We start from the raw sequence: 17237 nt of genomic DNA, 5'->3' as shown, positions 1-17237 counted from the left end.
GCATGGATAAAAAAATTGGCTGAGTGACAGGAAACAGAGAGTAGTTGTGAAATGGTTATTTTTCAGACTGGAGGAAGGTATATAGTGGGATTTCCCAGGGGTCGGTGTTGGGATCCCTGATTTTCTTGATACATATTAATGACCCAGTCTTGGGTGTACAGGGCACAAATTCAAAATTTGTGGATGACACAAAACTTGGAAATATTGTGAACTTTGAAGAGAATAGTGATAGACTTCAAGAGGACATAGACAGGCTGGTGGAATGGGAGAACACTTGGCAGATTAAATTTAATGCAGAGGAGTGTGAAGTGATTCATTTGGGAGGAAGAATGAGAACAGGCAATATAACTTAAAGTATATAATTGTAAAGGGGGTGCAGGAGCCGAGGGACCTGGGGTATGTGTGCACAAATCATTGAAGGTTGCTGGACAGGCTGAGAAAACATTTACTAAAGCAGATGGGATCCATGGCTTTATAAATAGAGGCATAGAGTACAGAAATAAGGAAGTTATGATAAACCTGTATAAAACACTGGCTCAGTCTCAACTGCAGTATAGTGTCCAGCTCTGGACACCACATTTTCGGAAAGATGTTAACACATTAGAGAGGTAGAGAGGGTGCAGCAAACAATGGGTCCAGGGGTGAGGAACTTCAGTTACGTGGATAGGCTGGAGAAGCTGAGGCTGTTCTCCTTGGAGAAGATTAAGAGCAGATTTGATTGAGGTTTTCAAAATCATGGACAGAGTAGATAGGAAGAAACTGTTGCCATTGGCAGAAGGGCCCAGAACCAGAGGACACGGATTTAAGGTGATTGGCTAAAGTGTTACGTGGGTTTCCATTTTTTGTTAAAACTTGAGAATCTATATTTTTAAAACTGATAAGTCAAGATTTATGGGTGTCACACATCTTACCTCTGGAAAGGTTTTAATTTCATTTTGAACTGTGAAAAAGCCAGTTGGTGTTTGGCCAGAGTCAGTTGGAGTTTGCTTATTGACTTGGCAGGAGAACAGAAGATCCAGCCAGCCCATCTTTCTCTTGGAAAACAAATCCTGTGTCAAGTGGGTTTCCTGTTGCCTCCTGTATTTGAAGAAATCCTGCATGTTTGCAGAAAGCTTGCATCTTTGAAGGAACTTTGCATCGAATGTGTGAGAATTGAAACCTTTATTGCTGCACACCTGATCTAAGACCTATGTGAAGCCTTCTGTAGGTGCATCTCTTGAACGCTTACCCAGACTGTTCATCAACAACGCCTGGAAAGAACTATTCAAGGAAGATTCCATTGACAGCTGCCTATTTGCCTTTGGGACACCTCACCGAAACAAAGGACTTCCTTCCATATCTTCTTTTCAGCAAAAGTTTTTTTTATTTCTTCTTCTATTTCTTTGTAGCAGCTGTAAGCAAAAATCCCTTTTTTCCCAGTTAACTGGTTGTGTTTGTATGTTTGTGTGTGTGAGGGCTAGGATAAAATAAGGAGCTTTAATATTTCCATTTGTGTGTATGTTTTACTTAATTATTGGTTGAGACTTGGTTTATAATAAATGGATAATTTCTTAGTTTATTAAAGAAACCTGATTGGTGTGCTTTATTCTGGGGGAAAATAGAGTATCTGATTGACGGTTTCGGTAAGTGGGAAAATTTAACTATATGTTGTGGCCTGTGGAGAAGTGGGACTGAATTAACAGTGCACCCCTCTGGCCTCGGTCGTATCAAAAGAAGCAGTGGCAATGTGAGAAACAACTTACGCAGCGAGTGATTAGGATCTGGAATTCGCTGCTTGAGAGTGTGGTGGAGGCAGATTCAATCGTGGCTTTCAAAAGAGAATTGGATTATCTGAAGAGAAAAAATTTGCAGGACTATGGAGATGAGGCGGGGGAGCGGGACGAGGTGAGTCACTCTTGCAGCGAACCAGCACGGACATGATGGGCCAGATGTCCAGTAACCATTCTATGATTCCGTGAGAGGGTGAATCTCTGAGGAAAATGTATTGGATGAATTTGTAGCAGGAGTTCAGCAACTTTTTAGATAAGTTTAAAGATTTGGGGGAATTATTTAAGTTGTGTCATGTATATACTAGTCTAACTGAGGAAACACCATAGGCATTCAAAGAATGGCAAATTTTGGGGAATGATTTGATTGGTATGTTTGTGACATTTACCAGTTCCTTATTGACAGTCTTGGGGAAGAAAGCGATTTGATTTGCTTGCTTTCCTGCGGATTGCTGGTTGGTTATTCATAGTGTTTCTTATCCCTCTATTGGTTAGTGATTGGTAGGTTGGGGACAAACATTTTTAAGTGGGCGGTTACTTTCGCTGATTCTAGGTCTGCTCGAAATACCACCACAGTGAAGTGAAGGTTAATGGTTTGAGGCAAAATCAAAACCGCATGAAAGTTTCGTTGAACTCGCTCTTCTAAACATTGTTTATAATTGTGAGAATTACCCAGCAGCACATTTGTGCCTAAACCTGATTGTGCCGTTTGAGGACAATAATCCTTTAGTTTTAAGCGTTGATTTTCCTTGAGAACTTCACCGTTTGTGTCTGTTTAATTACGACCAATATTGTACATGATTGCCTGAAACACATGCATTTCTTCACTTGCAGTGATCTCTGAACAGTGTTTCACATTCACATACAGGTTTCTTGTTCTGCCTTGGCTTACAAAGGGGCGTTGCTACTTGGTGAGAAGAAGTTTGCATCAGTTATTGTAAAACTTCCTGTATTATTTTCTCTTCTTTGCTATTGGACGCAGGTGGCCACATAGCCGGAGGAGCGCTCATGCAAATATTTGCAGCTCAGTTCTGATCTCTGCCTCTCACGCTGTATATTGACAGTGCGGGTGGAGAGGGAGCGCAGAGCAACAAGTCATCTCTTCCAGAAATTAAACTTTCTGCGAGAACTTGTGGGTCTTTAGCGGTTCATAAATTTCTCGCGTGGGCTGGCGTACATCTTCCAACCAAAGACGGCGCGACTGTACAGATAGGAGAGCGCAATGTCTGAAATGTCAAGTTTTCTGCACGTTGGAGATATTGTCTCCCTGTACGCGGAAGGCTCGGTGAATGGCTTCATTAGTACCTTGGGGTAAGAGACCATTGACTCACATGTTGCTCACCAAGAAGCTTTACTGTTTCCCGGCTATATAGAGCCGTACACCTTGCAAACTTTCAAGCAAACTTTGACCAAGTGTCAGTTAAATATGTGCAAGTTCATCTGATATGTAGGCAAGGCTCAGTGACCCTATTGGGTCCTAACTTCCGTCAGGTTCTCCACGAAAGTTAGTGCCAGTTGAGTTGATAATTAATGTCGTGATAGCAAGTTTGTTGTAGGTCGACTGCTTTATAGATTAGGTTAATTTAAAAAAGTGAAATAGAACCACTGTAAGTGTATTTTCTGTTGTATAGTTAAGGCCCAGGTCAAGTATTGGTGTAACATAAGCAGACGTGATTTTCAAATGTAATCAAAAGTACTTGTGGCTCATGTAGTTTACCCAATGTTCTTGACTTTTTATGCAGCTCTTTGGATGGCCCAGGGGACACAAGAAGGCGCTATATAAATCTCAAGCTCTATTCTAATCTGCTTACTTTCTTTAATTTTCCACTTCTTGTTCACCTGAGCTACACACTGCTCTCCCCACAGCCCCGAAATCCATGGCATATTTTGAACAGTGTTGGTTTGTAGGGGCTGCACAGTAATAACTCCTAGACTTTGGAGCAGTGGTGATTTTAAAGGGGCACTCTCTCTCCAAGAAAATACATGTTTTTGGTCTCTATTGAGAAGAGTCACGTGTTCCTTTCATCACAATGACCCCATGTGCAAAGGGTTCAACAAAATTTATGTTGTTGCTTGTTTACAAACAAAAATGCTTACCAGTATTTTTAATATTTTGTTTGATTAAAATCGTACCGGTTCAGCATTAGATGCAGTGGCAAGTGCAAAAACTTTCTTTTTGGAGGACAAAATGGTGGAAATAATAAGAGATTTAATCCAACATAATGAGAGTATTAAACTGAGAGACTGGGGATGTCCAGATAATTATAATTTACTATTTGTAGTTTACATAATGAATAGTCGCAGATTGCATCATAATTTGCTTGCAGCTATGCACAAAAGTTTTGATGGATATAATAGCACTTTTAAAAGAAAAAAAACTTGCATATAGAGTGCCTTTCATGATTCTCTGTGTAGTATAAGGGTCTGAAAGGGTTAATGTCTGGGACAGTATGAGTAACACCTATGATAATGTAAGAGATCATATGAGAGATAGACTTGAAGAAGAGGAAATAGCATGGCATCACTGGAGTTAGTCATACTTGTGTAAAGCTGTATATAGGTCCTTAATATGTAATAAACTAGTTATTGTTAAAACTTACCGAAGACTCAGTAATCTCTCCTAGCTAGACTAACCAAACATATAACATGGTGAACAGCAGTGGTTCTTGCCACGCAACATCCAGAAAATTTTGAAAAGAAGGTCGGAAAGTCAGATAAAATAAAAGCAAAATACTGCGGATGCTGGAAATCTGAAATAAAAACAAGAAATGCTGGAGTCACTCAGCAGGTCTGGCAGCATCTGTGAAAAGAGAAGCAGAGTTAACGTTTCGGGTCAGTGACCCTTCTTCGGAACTGACAAATATGGAAAGTCAGACTAGGGAAAAAGTGGCACCAAAACTGCAGAACTTGAGAGGAGGCTGTGAGGGGCTCCTGAGCTGCTCCATGGATGAAGTGGAGGCACAGATAGTCGGAGAGTCAGCTTGCAGAGGCATTCAGGCTGCACCAAAGAGGTGTGGTGGTCTGGGAAAACAAATCCCGGTCCAACGATCACAGACTTCGAGTCAGAGAAGCAAGCAACCGTTGGGGATCTGGTGAGCAACCCTTAAAAAGGTAGAAGATTGTTCTTAACAGTGCACTAGACAGGCAGCACCAGGAAAACCAAATGCCTAGCGAGGGTGGATCCGAGGTCAGCAGCATAACATGCGACGACCACGAGGCTGCACGAAAAGAAAAAAAAGCGGCTGCAAATACTCGATACTCCAGGTGAAGGAATGAAGAGATTATTGAAATAATGCTGCAAAGCTGCATTCAAGAAATAAATACGTAATCTCGCAGAGAGATTTCCCAGGGAAAGACAGTGACTGCAGCGGGAATTAGTGCAAGGTTGAGAAGTATAGGAAAACTTCCAGTACAGGAAGGAACATTTAAAATAGAAATCAAACTACCTAAAAAGTTTTTAAAAGCCATGGATCTTAAATTTACACTACCAGAGAGGTTTGGACACATGGAAGGACCAATTCAAAGTCAAAACTGGCCACTTTGGAGAACAATATATTTGAGGTACAGAATTGCTTCAAAATTAGACAGCAAGTCTGAAGCAGAACAAGTCAACATTACTTTAATTTGTAGGAGCAATAGCAGACAATGTTATTGCAAGACAAGGCATTAATGAGACATCAGATAAATTTGATGAAGTTGTAAAAGACTTTGATAATTATTTCAACCTGAGGAGCAACAAGATTCTAGAAAGGGCCAAATTCAACAGAAGGGTCCAGAAACCAGGTGAACCAATAGATGCTTTTATTAATGATCCTTACAGGCTAGCTGACGGATGTGAATATGGAGACCAAAAAGCAGAATTAATATGAGATTGCATTGTGCTAGGTATTGCTGATGAATCCCTTTGAGATTTATTGCAGTCTAAGGAAGACCTCACCCTAGGCAAATCAATGCAGCTGGTAAGACAGAACAGAACAGAGCAATCCTGAGAGGTGAAGAAAAACCTTGGTTCATGAAACCTCCAATGACTGTACAGTCCCTTAAGCACAGGACTGTTTATAAAAAAAAAGCATGAGAAAAGAAGGTACACTTGTGAGGGAAAGTGCAAGGTGGCAGGAAACCCTGCCAGCCCTGTGGCAGCAAAAAGACTCGCAGGCGCGAACAGTGTCCTGCAACAAAAGTAGAATGCTTTCACTGCAAGAGGGTTGGACATTTTGGGAAGATGTATCAAAGTAAAAGCTTTACTTTCACAGGTTCTAAAGGAAAAGTCTTCATGCATAGAGCATGAAGTAAAGTGAAACAATTTCCATCCGACGAAAAATCAGAAAACACCCTTGATGAGATCAATGACCCTAATCATGCATTCTGGACTGCAGATATATATGTCAACGGACATATCACCAACTTTAAACTAGACAATGGAGAAAGTGTAACAGTTTTAGCAGACAATGAACCATGGTTATCAACACATTGCCTAGAACCAACATAAACTCAATTACACGGTCCAGGAGGGATTGAACTGAAAGACAGGCAACACTCCAGTCTAAGGGAAAGCAGATACTGGAAACACTGTATGTTCTACAGAATCAAGAATTTTCTCTTTTATGTAGAAGAGCTTATATAGACCTTCATCTTATCAGGAAAGGGGAAGAAGTTAAGCAGTGAGAATCCAGGAGTCACTTCCAAAAAGACTTTCCAAAATTATTTACTGGTCTACTAGTCTACAAAGACTTAAGACTGAATATAGTATTACTTTGTGAAAAGATGCTATACCTGTATGTCTTTTCACATCTTGGAAGACACCACACCCACTAAAAGCACGTCCAACTTCAGCTAGAAGAGACGACCAGGATGGGAGTCATTTCTCCTGTCACTGAGCCTACAGAGTGATGCTCAGGAATGGTTCTAGTTCCTAATCCTAATGGTACACTTCGCATTTCATAGAATCATAGCATTTGTGTAAACTTAACTCAATTTAATAAGGCTGTGGCCAGAGAAATCCATCTGATGTCCTCAGTAGATGAAAACTTGGCAAAGTTATCCAAAAGCTCAACACAAATAGTGGCTTTTGGCAAGTCCTATTAGATGAGAAGTCAAGGTTATTGACAACCTTCATTACTCCATTCGGAAGATTTTCTTTTAATCATTTACCATTTGATACAACATCAGCACCGGAAATATTCCAAAGACCTATGGCGAACATTCTACAGGGCCTGAAAGAAATAATATGCCATATGGACAACATCTTAGTCCATGGGGAATCTGTTGAAGAACAATGACCTGAGTGTTAGAGCATTTTTGAATCATTTGCAAGAAGAAGGTCTGACACTTAATGAAAACTGTGAATTCTCAAAAATATCTATTCGTTTCCTAGGGACAATGTTAGTAGCAAGGGCAGAATGACAGACCTACAAAAGGTGAGAGTCATTAATGAATTGGAATGCACATCAGGAGCAGGCATTTTAAGGATTAAGGAAATGCTGATTTAGCCAGATATCTTAGTGCACAATAACCCCTCACTACTGACCACAGTTGCAGCAGATGCCTCATCTACAGGGTTAGGGGCAGTCCTTTTTCAAGAACAGCCAGATGGATGCCACAAACCAGTTTATTCATCTCAAGCATTGTCTGAGACTGAGACAAGGTACGCTGTCATAGAGAATGAAGCTCTCGCAGTCACGTGGGCTTGCCAAAAGTTCTCAGATTATATCATCGGCTTAAAGGTTGTCATAGAGACAGACCACAAACCTCTAATTTCCTTACTTGATGAAAAGAAACTTGGTAGAATGCCTCCAAGAATCCAGAGATTCCAGTTGAGGATAATGAGATTCACGTATGAAATGGTATACGTACAGGGCAAGCTGCAAACAACAGCAGATGCATTGTCCAGAGCTGCTGTTGACCATCCTACGCAACAGCATGTTAACTTCATGAATGAGATTGAGTCATATTCTCAGTTCACTGCATCACAATGGCTGGCTAGCTCAAAAAAGCTCCAAGAAATCTGTTAAGCTCAGATGCAAGATGAGGAATACATCCGTATCTGCCAATATTGCACGCAAGGTTGGCCACAGTAGAGTCCCAGTGATAAGGTGATGAAAATCTTCTTTGAGTGCAGAAAGCACTTTACTATTTTGGAATATTTGCTGGGATATGATGAGAGGCTGGTGATTCCGATCTCACTCCGGGCAGACATTTTGGATAAAATACACACGGGCCACATGGGTATCGCGAAATGCAGAGCACAGGCTCAGTCATTCCTGTGGTGGCCGGGAATATCGAGAGATATAGAAGAAATGATTTCTAATTGCCAAGTATGCGCAGTGCACAGACCAGACCACAGGGAATCCTTTATCTCAACCAAATTTACAACCAGATCGTGCAAATGTCTGGGAATTGATCTATTCATGTTTAATGGAAAATCTTACCTGATTGTCATTGATTATTTTTCCGGGTGGATCGAAGTCAAATGTTTGTACACAATGACTACTGAGACAGTCATTTGAGCATTAATGGAGATCTTTGCAACACATGGTATACCTGACCATATTGTTTCCGATAATGGTCAACAATTTGCAAATGACTACTTTACGCACTTTGCAGAAAACTGTGGATTTGTACATCTTACAAGTTCCCCTAGATAAGAGAGACTGGATAGGCTAGGGTTGTTTCCCTTAGAGCAGAGAAGGCTGAGGGGGGATCTGATTGAGGTATCCAAAATTATGAGGGGCATTGACAGGATAGAATGAAGAAACTTTTTCCCTTAGCGGAGGGATCAATAACCAGGGGGCATAGATTTAAGGAAAGGGGCAGGAGGTTTAGAGGGGATTTGAGGAAAAACATTTTCACCCAGAGGTTGGTTGGAATCTGGAACACACTGCCTGAAGGGGTGGTAGAGGCAGGAACCCTCACAACATTTAAGGAGTATTTAGATGAGCACTTGAAATACCATAGCATACAAGGCTATGGGCCAAGTGCTTAAAAATGGGATTAGAATAGGTAGGTGTTTGATGGCCAGCACAGATACGATGGGTTGAAGGGCCTGTTTCTGTGCTGTTTGACTCTATGACTCTAATGGTGAAGCTGAAAGAGGAATCAGAACTATCAAAGCACTATTCAAGAAGAATGAAGATTTTCAAACAGCACTCCCAAACTACAGATCTACCCCATTGCTGTATGGATTAGCACCATCAGAACTGCTGATAGGGAAGGAAGCTCAAAACACAACTTCCCATCCTACCCAAAAAATTACTTCCAGGGCTAGAAGTCCAGGATTATCAGAGAGTTAAGACAGAGAAAAATCTTATCGAAAACAACAAGCCTATAACTATAACAGGAGATATCGTACCAGGAACATACACAAGTTGTTGGAAGGACAAAAGGTATGGGTACAAGATCAAGGCGGAAAAGGATTAATCATCCAGAGAGATGATAATCAACAGAGATCTTATTTAGTACATACTTCAGAAGGTCATTCCATGACAATATGAAAGGCACAATTCAACATGGTGGCTCCTCATCAGAGCCGTTTCCTATCCTGAGTGGCATGAAACAGGGCTGTGTTCTCGCACCCACACATTTTGGGATTTTCTTCTCCCTGCTGCTTTCACATGCGTTCAAGTCCTCTGAAGAAGGAATTTTCCTCCACACAAGGTCAGGTGGCAGGTTGTTCAACCTTGCCCATCTAAGAGCGACGTCCAAAGTACGGAAAGTCCTGATCAGGGAACTCCTCTTTGACGATGCTGCTTTAACATCTCACACTGAAGAGTGTCTGCAGAGTCTCATCGACAGGTTTGCGGCTGCCTGCAATGAATTTGGCCTAACCATCAGCCTCATGAAAACGAACATCATGGGGCAGGACGTCAGAAATGCTCCATCCATCAATATTGGCGACCACGCTCTGGAAGTGGTTCAAGAGTTCACCTACCTAGGCTCAACTATCACCAGTAATCTGTCTCTAGATGCAGAAATCAACAAGCGCATGGGAAAGGCTTCCACTGCTATGTCCAGACTGGCCAAGAGAGTGTGGGAAAATGGCGCACTGACACGGAACACAAAAGTCCGAGTGTATCAGGCCTGTGCCCTCAGTACCTTGCTCTATGGCAGCGAGGTCTGGACAACGTATGTCAGCCAAGAGCGACGTCTCAATTCATTCCATCTTCACTGCCTCCGGAGAATACTTGGCATCAGGTGGCAGGACCGTATTTCTAACACAGAAGTCCTCGAGGCGGCCAACATCCCCAGCTTATACACACTACTAAGTCAGCGGTGCTTGAGATGGCTTGGCCATGTGAGCCGCATGAAAGATGGCAGGATCCCCAAAGACACATTGTACAGCGAGCTCGCCACTGGTATCAGACCCACCGGCCGTCCATGTCTCCGCTTTAAAAACGTCTGCAAATGCGACATGAAATCCTGTGACATTGATCACAAGTCGTGGGAGTCAGTTGCCAGCGTTCGTCAGAGCTGGCGGGCGGCCATAAAGACGGGGCTAAAGTGTGGCGAGTCGAAGAGACTTAGTAGTTGGCAGGAAAAAAGACAGAGGCGCAAGGGGAGAGCCAACTGTGTAACAGCCCCGACAAACAAATTTCTCTGCAGCACCTGTGGAAGAGCCTGTCACTCTAGAATTGGCCTTTATAGCCACTCCAGGCGCTGCTTCACAAACCACTGACCACCTCCAGGTGCTTATCCACTGTCTCTCGAGATAAGGAGGCCAAAGAAGAAGACTTCAGAAGGTACTATAAGAAGAAACAGGAGAAATCTTATGTCTATTCATCAAAGATGCCAATCAGTTATACATTTTGGATGAACCAGATGTTGAACCTGAAATTCTGAAAACACCGGATACAAAAAAGCCTCAATGAAGGCTGTCCAAGTCAAGAAACAAGAGTTCACAGAATGACGACTGATCTTCCGAGTCTGGCAACAACATGATGAGGGAGAGTTGTGAAGCCTCCTGACGGACTGAATCTGTGAAGTCACAGAGACTTGGGGGGAGGGGGCTAGTATGTAAACGTAAAAATGAATGTACAAAAAATATATGGACAAGGACTTGGGGGACATGCAGTATAAGGGGTGAAAGGGTTAATATCTGGGACAGCGTGGGTAATGCCTCCCCGTATGGTGATATAAGAGATCACATGACAGAGAGACTTGAAGAGGAAGTAGCATGGCATCATTGGAGATAGACGTACTTATATAAAGCTGTATATAGTTCCGTAATATGTAACAAACTAGTTATTGTTAAAACTTATCGAAGACTCAGTAATCTCACCTAGCTGGACTAACCAAACATATAACAGGATGGCCCAAAGTGCTTTTAAAGTGTCGTCACTGTTGTCGGAAATGCAGAAGCCAATTTGCATACAGCAAGGCCCACAAATTTTTTTTAATTCATTCTTGGGATGTGGGCGTCGCTGGCCAGGCCAGTATTTATTGCCCATCCCTAACTGCCCTTGAGAAGGTGGTGGTGAGCTGCCTTCTTGAACCGCTGCAGTCCATGTGGGGTAGGTACACCCACAGAGCTGTTAGGAAGGGAGTTCCAGGATTTAGACCCAGCGACCGTGAAGGAACAGCGATATCGTTCCACGTCAGGATGCTGTGTGACTTGGAGGGGAACTTGCAGGTAGTGGTGTTTGCATGCATTTGCTGCCCTTGCCCTTCTAGTTGGTAGACATCGCGGGTTTGGAAGATGCTGTCTAAGGAGCCTTGGTGCGTTGCTGCAGTGCATCTTGTAGATGGTACATACTGCTGCCACTGTGCATTGGTGATGGAGGGAGTGAATGTTTGTAGATGGGGTGCCAATCAAGCGGGATGCTTTGTCCTGGATGGTGTCGAGCTTCTTGAGTGTTGTTGGAGCTGCACCCATCCACGCTAGTGGAGAGTATTCCATCACACTCCTGACTTGTGCATTGTAGATGGTGGATATGCTTTGGGGAGTCAGGAGGTGAGTTACTGGCCGCAGGATTCCTAGCCTCTGACCTGCTCTTGTAGCCACGGTATTTGTATGGCTACTCCAGTTCAGTTCCTGGTCAATGGTAGCCCCTAGGATGTTGATAAGTGAGGGATTCAGCGATGGTAATGCCATTGAATGTCAAGGGGAGATGGTTAGATTCTCTCTTGTTGGAGATGGTCATTGCCTTGCACTTGTGTGGTGCAAGTATTACTTGCCACTTATCAGCCCAAGCCTGGATATTGTCCAAGTCTTGCTGCATTTCTACACGGACTTTTTCAGTATCTGAGGCGTCACGAATGGTGCTGAACATTGTGCAATCATCAGCGAACTTCCCCACTTCTGACCTTATGATTGAAGGAAGGTCATTGATGAAGCCGCTGAAGATGGTTGGGACTAGGACACTACCCTGAGGAAGTCCTGGAGTGGTATCCTAGAGCTCAGATGATTGACCTCCAACAACCACAACCATCTTCCTTTGCTCTAGGTATGAGTCCAACCAACGGATGGCTTTCCCCTGATTCCCATTGACCTCAGTTTTGCTTGGGCTCCTTGATGCCGTACTCGGTCAAATGCTGCCTTGATGTCAAGGGCAGTCACTCTCACCTCACTTCTTGAGTTCAGCTCTTTTGTCCATGTTTGAACCAAGGCTGTAATGAGGTCAGGAGCTGAGTGGCCCTGGCGGAACCCAAACTGAGCATCACTGAACAGGTTATTGCTAAGCAAGTGCCGCTTAATGGCACTGTTGATGACACCTTCCATCATTTTACTGATGACTGATCACTTTAGCACTTTTCACTGTACTAATGACTGGATAATCTGTTTTAGTAATCTGTTTTGGTTTAAAACACAAAAATGATCATATATAAGCATATATGTGCTGATGTTTACTGGACAAACGGAAACATTATGCACTATAGGGTTCCACACAAGAGATTATTGGCAAAAATGGGAGGACACTGAGTTGGAGATGGCCTTTTTACTTGGATTGGAAATTAGTTGGGAGGTAGGAGACTGAAAGTGGAGATAAAAGGGTACATACTCTGACTGGCAGGATTTAGTTTAGAGATACAGCACTGAAACAGGCCCTTCGGCCCACCGAGTCTGTGCCGACCATCAACCACCCATTTATACTAATCCTACACTAATCCCATATTCCTACCACATCCCCACCTGTCCCTATATTTCCCTACCACCTACCTATACTAGGGATAATTTTATAATGGCCAATTTACCTACCAACCTGCAAGTCTTTTGGCTTGTGGGAGGAAACCGGAGCACCCGGAGGAAACCCACGCAGACACAGGGAGAACTTGCAAACTCCACACAGGCAGTACCCAGAATTTGAACCCGGGTCGCTGGAGCTGTGAGGCTGCAGTGCTAACCACTGTGCCACTGTGCCGCCCCTGAGCTCTAGGATATGACAAGTGTTTCCCCCAGGGCTATATTTTGACACCTTAACTTGACTTGAATGAAGGAACAGAGATTTGACCATCCTGTTTTGCAGATTACACCAAGTTAGGAGGGAGAGGAAGAAGTATATATCTACTTGATGGTCTCCTGTGGTATTCCAAACTAGATGTCTAGATGCTGACTGACCTGCTGAATATTTCCAGCATTTTCTGTTTATATTTCAGATTTCCAGCATCCACACTATTTTGCTTTTGTAGCAGTCTGGAGCATAGTTAAAGCACTAGCAAGCTGTGTTTAACATGACCTGCTTTTTAAAAAAAAAGATACTGAAGCCGTATGATGAAGTGGTCTAAATTGGCGCATCTTGATGATGATACAGAAGCAAGTTGATTTAGATTGGTTGCCTGCCAATCCTGAACTCGACTCTTGAGGAGAGGCCAAGTCCTTGATATCAGAAAACTAGTGGAAAATGACTGTCATTTTTTTGAATCATTGCGATGTGGCATCTGAAGTGTTGCATTTTTATATAAAATGTACCATGAGTGCCTGGATGCTAAACAGTGAGAACCAATGATTATTCTGCAGGTTGATGCTATGGTAGTTAGGCTGACCTAAATGATAAAGCAGCTGTTAAGTTTCAAACCACTAAGTTGCGTGATTTTTAACTAGTTATCCCTATCAAGACTTAGGGGCCTTTAAGCTCTGTCTCTTGCAACCAAACCAACTTGCATCAAAGTTCTGGCATGACATGAATGATATCTTTGTGGGGATAGAATGTGCATTTCATTTCAGGCAACCAAAAACTATCTTGGATGAGTCACTGTGCCTGACAGTGTAAGGGAGCTGAATTATTTACAGTTAAAATTACAATTGGTCTTGAGTCCCCTCTGTCCATGAATGTTAATTCCGTTCTCTGCACATATGAACCATGGACCAGTTTGAATCTGTGCTTTTCAGAAAGGAGAAAACAAGTTAAAAGACAAATGAAAGCTCTATATTGTGAAGTAAATGTTCCAATTGTCTATATTGGCGCACTGCGCTTGTGCCATCATGTACCAAAAATGATCTGAGTCATTGGACATGAATGCAGGTTCATTGAATTACTTATAATTATATTTCGATAAAATACAGAAGCATATAAAGCATTTATTCTTGTAAGTAAAAACTATGCAATTTAAAGCTGCATGCATTTGAACAGTTTTACAGGAAAGGAACTAACAGAATTCACTGAGCAACCACTGCTTTTCTGATGCAGTCTTTTTTTTGGAGATATGTTTGTGTTGTTTTAGCATGGAGTATTTCTAAGGCAAGTTCATATGAATTATCCCTGTTGGTAACATCTTTAATCTTGCAAAAAAAACCCATCACAGTCAAGTTCACTAATCTAGAATTAGGCAAATTAATAGATGTATTGTTTAAAAGTTCTAATTTTCCATCAGTTTAGCAAGTTGCAGGATATGTAAGGTAATCTGAAATTTTGGGTAGTATCTATTTGTATAGAGGTTTAATGATTGAATTAAGTATCATTACCAGGTAAGTATACAGTACCATTTGCAAATGTTGGGCTTTCAGTACTACAAGTATTGAAGAAAAAAGTAAAATAATGTTGGGTTGCATTGATGGCATAGCTGTTAAATGTGATGCCCAGTCTGTCAACGAGCTATACAGACTAGGTAGGCCCCCAATTTCATCTCTGGTTTGCATTTGATTAGCTGACACCTGCAAGAGCAGCAAGACTACTGTAATCAACATCAGTAACCCTGGACATGTGGGGCTAAGGGAGGTGGAGGAGGGGATGGAAGGGAACCAGAAGTGGGGGAAGGAAGGAAGGGGAAGGAGAGAGGGAGGAGAAGAGAAGGGGTGGGAGAGGGAGGAAGGAGGAGGGGAGGGAGGAGGGGGAGAGGAAGGGAGTGGGGAAGGAGGAAGGGGAAGGGAGTGGGGAAGGAGGAAGGGGAGGGGAGGTGAGGAAGGGAAGGAGTAGGGAGAACGAGGAAGGGGAGGGGGAGTGGAGAAGAGGGAGGGAGGGGACCAGAAAGAGGGAGGGGAAGAAGGAGGGAGGCGAGGCAAGAGGGGGATCAGGGGCGAGGGGTGGAAGAGAAAGGGGAGGGACGGGGGGGGGGGGGAGAGATGGAGGGGGAGAGGGAGGGAGAGGAGGGGGAGGGAGAGAGAAAAAGGGGGAGGGAGAGAAAAGGGAGGGAGGGAAATTGCCAGGATTTTCCACATTTGACTGTTAGTTATTGACTCCTGCTGGAAAATACACTTGTCTTGACATTGGGTAAGGACAAAATTGGCACATAAATAGTCTGCTGATGCTCAGTGTTTGGGTTCATACATGAGGAATGTTTCCTCTGCACTACGCCCTTGAGTACTTGTTTACCACTATCTTCAAAAGAATTGAGGAGAGGGAAAACTGGGATTTAAAAAAAATCATTATTAATGTATGAGTTACAATGCTTTTGTTGATTGTTTGTAAATTCTAACAGAACTCTATTCTTTTTCTTGCTGAATTATTTACATGTGACAATATAGTTGATTAATTTGTTTAATTTAGATACAAGTAGCTTATGAGGTAAGTGTATGTAATAGAATTTTAACTATTCCCAGTTTGCTTTTAGCATTGTCAAAATTGGCCTACCTGTCCCAAGCAGTGCAAGTCTGAGTTACTTGTGATATTACAAACTATCTTGAGGACAGAAAGTGTGGAAATACTCAACAGGTCTGGCAGCATCTGTGTAGAGAGAAACAGAGTTAATATTTCAGGTCTGTGACCCTTCAACAGACTGGCAAAATTTAGAAATGCAACAGTCTTTGAGCAAGTGAAAGGGGGGAGGGAGAAAGAAGAACAAGAAGGAAGGACTGTGAAAGGACAGAGGGGGGAAGAGATTAAATGAGAGATGTCATGGAACAGAGTGCAAATGGAGTGCTAAATAGTTGTCGTGAAAGACAAAACATGAGTCCAGAGAGAGTGCTAATGGCAGAATAATGAACAGCTCTGCAGGAAAGCAAAAACATCAAAACTAAGTTTAACACTTGCACATGGTTGAAAAATAAATAATTAAAAAAAAATATATCTATATTAAAAATAAAATAAAACCAATAAATAAACAAAAAATAATGGGGCTTATGGTCTGATGCTGCCAGACCTGCTGAGTGTTTCCGGCACTTTCTGTTCTCATTTCAGATTTCCAGCGTCTGCAGTATTTTGCTCTTCTTACAAACTATCTTGATCTCTTACATTAAAACTCCATTGCATCTGAAAGTTTCCAAGCGCAACTTTTGATAAAACAAAATTAGTTGCAACAATATTCTATATTTTTGACTTGTGCTTTATAAAAATCATGCTTAGGTCTTAAATAAAATTTAGAAGGAATGAAATGTATAGTATAAGGTCATTGGAACTTTTCAAAGGGACATGAGTAAAATTTATAAAACATCTAAAATCCACGATTACTTTCTATATACGATTATATAATTTGATGGTATTGTTTCACTGTACTACTTTTGCCTGCATATAATAGTTTATAAATATGGTCAAAGGTTACATTGTTCATTTGGTATATCAACACACATTTGTATCTATCTAGGCATGGCGGCCATTCTCTTTATGGGCTAGATTTTACCAAGCCCACGATGTTGGGCTCTGTTGGCTGGGGACGGGGGTGGGATGGTGCGGGAGCAGAAGATTGTTCTGGCAGAGGTCCGTCACGGAGGCCGATGCTGGGAGCGCCCGGCCTGATCCTCCGGGCAGCAGCAAGGCTCCGTGGTGGCCCCCTCGCCGCTGGGCAACGAGAACTGAATTGCAATATTTAAATTCACGGATGAATAAATTTAAATAAACTTACCTTTAATCTTCCGGGCTCCCCGCAATCTTCAATGCGGTGACTGGTACTTCCACGCTTTCAATTCCCATCTGGGAAAAACAGGTGCGACACTGGTGGGGTGGGGGGGGAGGAGTTAAGATTTTCAGTGCGGGTGGTGGGGGTGAGCGGGGTCAAGTAAATGTAATGGGTGTAGTGGGTGATGGGAAGGGGTGTATTTTAAACTTTGTGCAGTGTTTGGGAGAGGGGGACGGTCAGATGTAAAAGGTAAGTGTTTTTTGGAGGGAA

The 17237-nt window shown here is 42.5% G+C and overlaps 1 protein-coding gene across 3 annotated transcripts in view; it reads left to right on the top strand.

Annotated features, from left to right (window-relative positions):
• Positions 1-2408: 2408 nt before the first annotated feature.
• The window catches only part of itpr3 (inositol 1,4,5-trisphosphate receptor, type 3), a 311298-nt gene continuing 296469 nt past the window's right edge, over positions 2409-17237 (top strand). For 2 of the 3 annotated variants that reach the window (XM_068057163.1, XM_068057162.1), the window contains exon 1: positions 2820-3077. In XM_068057163.1, the coding sequence (XP_067913264.1) occupies positions 2989-3077 (89 nt within the window). In that variant the 5' untranslated portion in view covers positions 2820-2988. Of the gene's footprint in view, positions 2428-2819; positions 3078-17237 lie in introns of those variants that run through there. The other variant, XM_068057164.1, reaches the window with a different exon arrangement.

The sequence above is a fragment of the Heterodontus francisci genome, chromosome 25, assembly GCF_036365525.1.
Source record: "Heterodontus francisci isolate sHetFra1 chromosome 25, sHetFra1.hap1, whole genome shotgun sequence".
NCBI lineage: Eukaryota > Metazoa > Chordata > Chondrichthyes > Heterodontiformes > Heterodontidae > Heterodontus > Heterodontus francisci.
The sequence above is the reverse complement of the archived record's forward strand: the minus strand, read 5'-3'. Positions and strand labels throughout refer to the sequence as shown.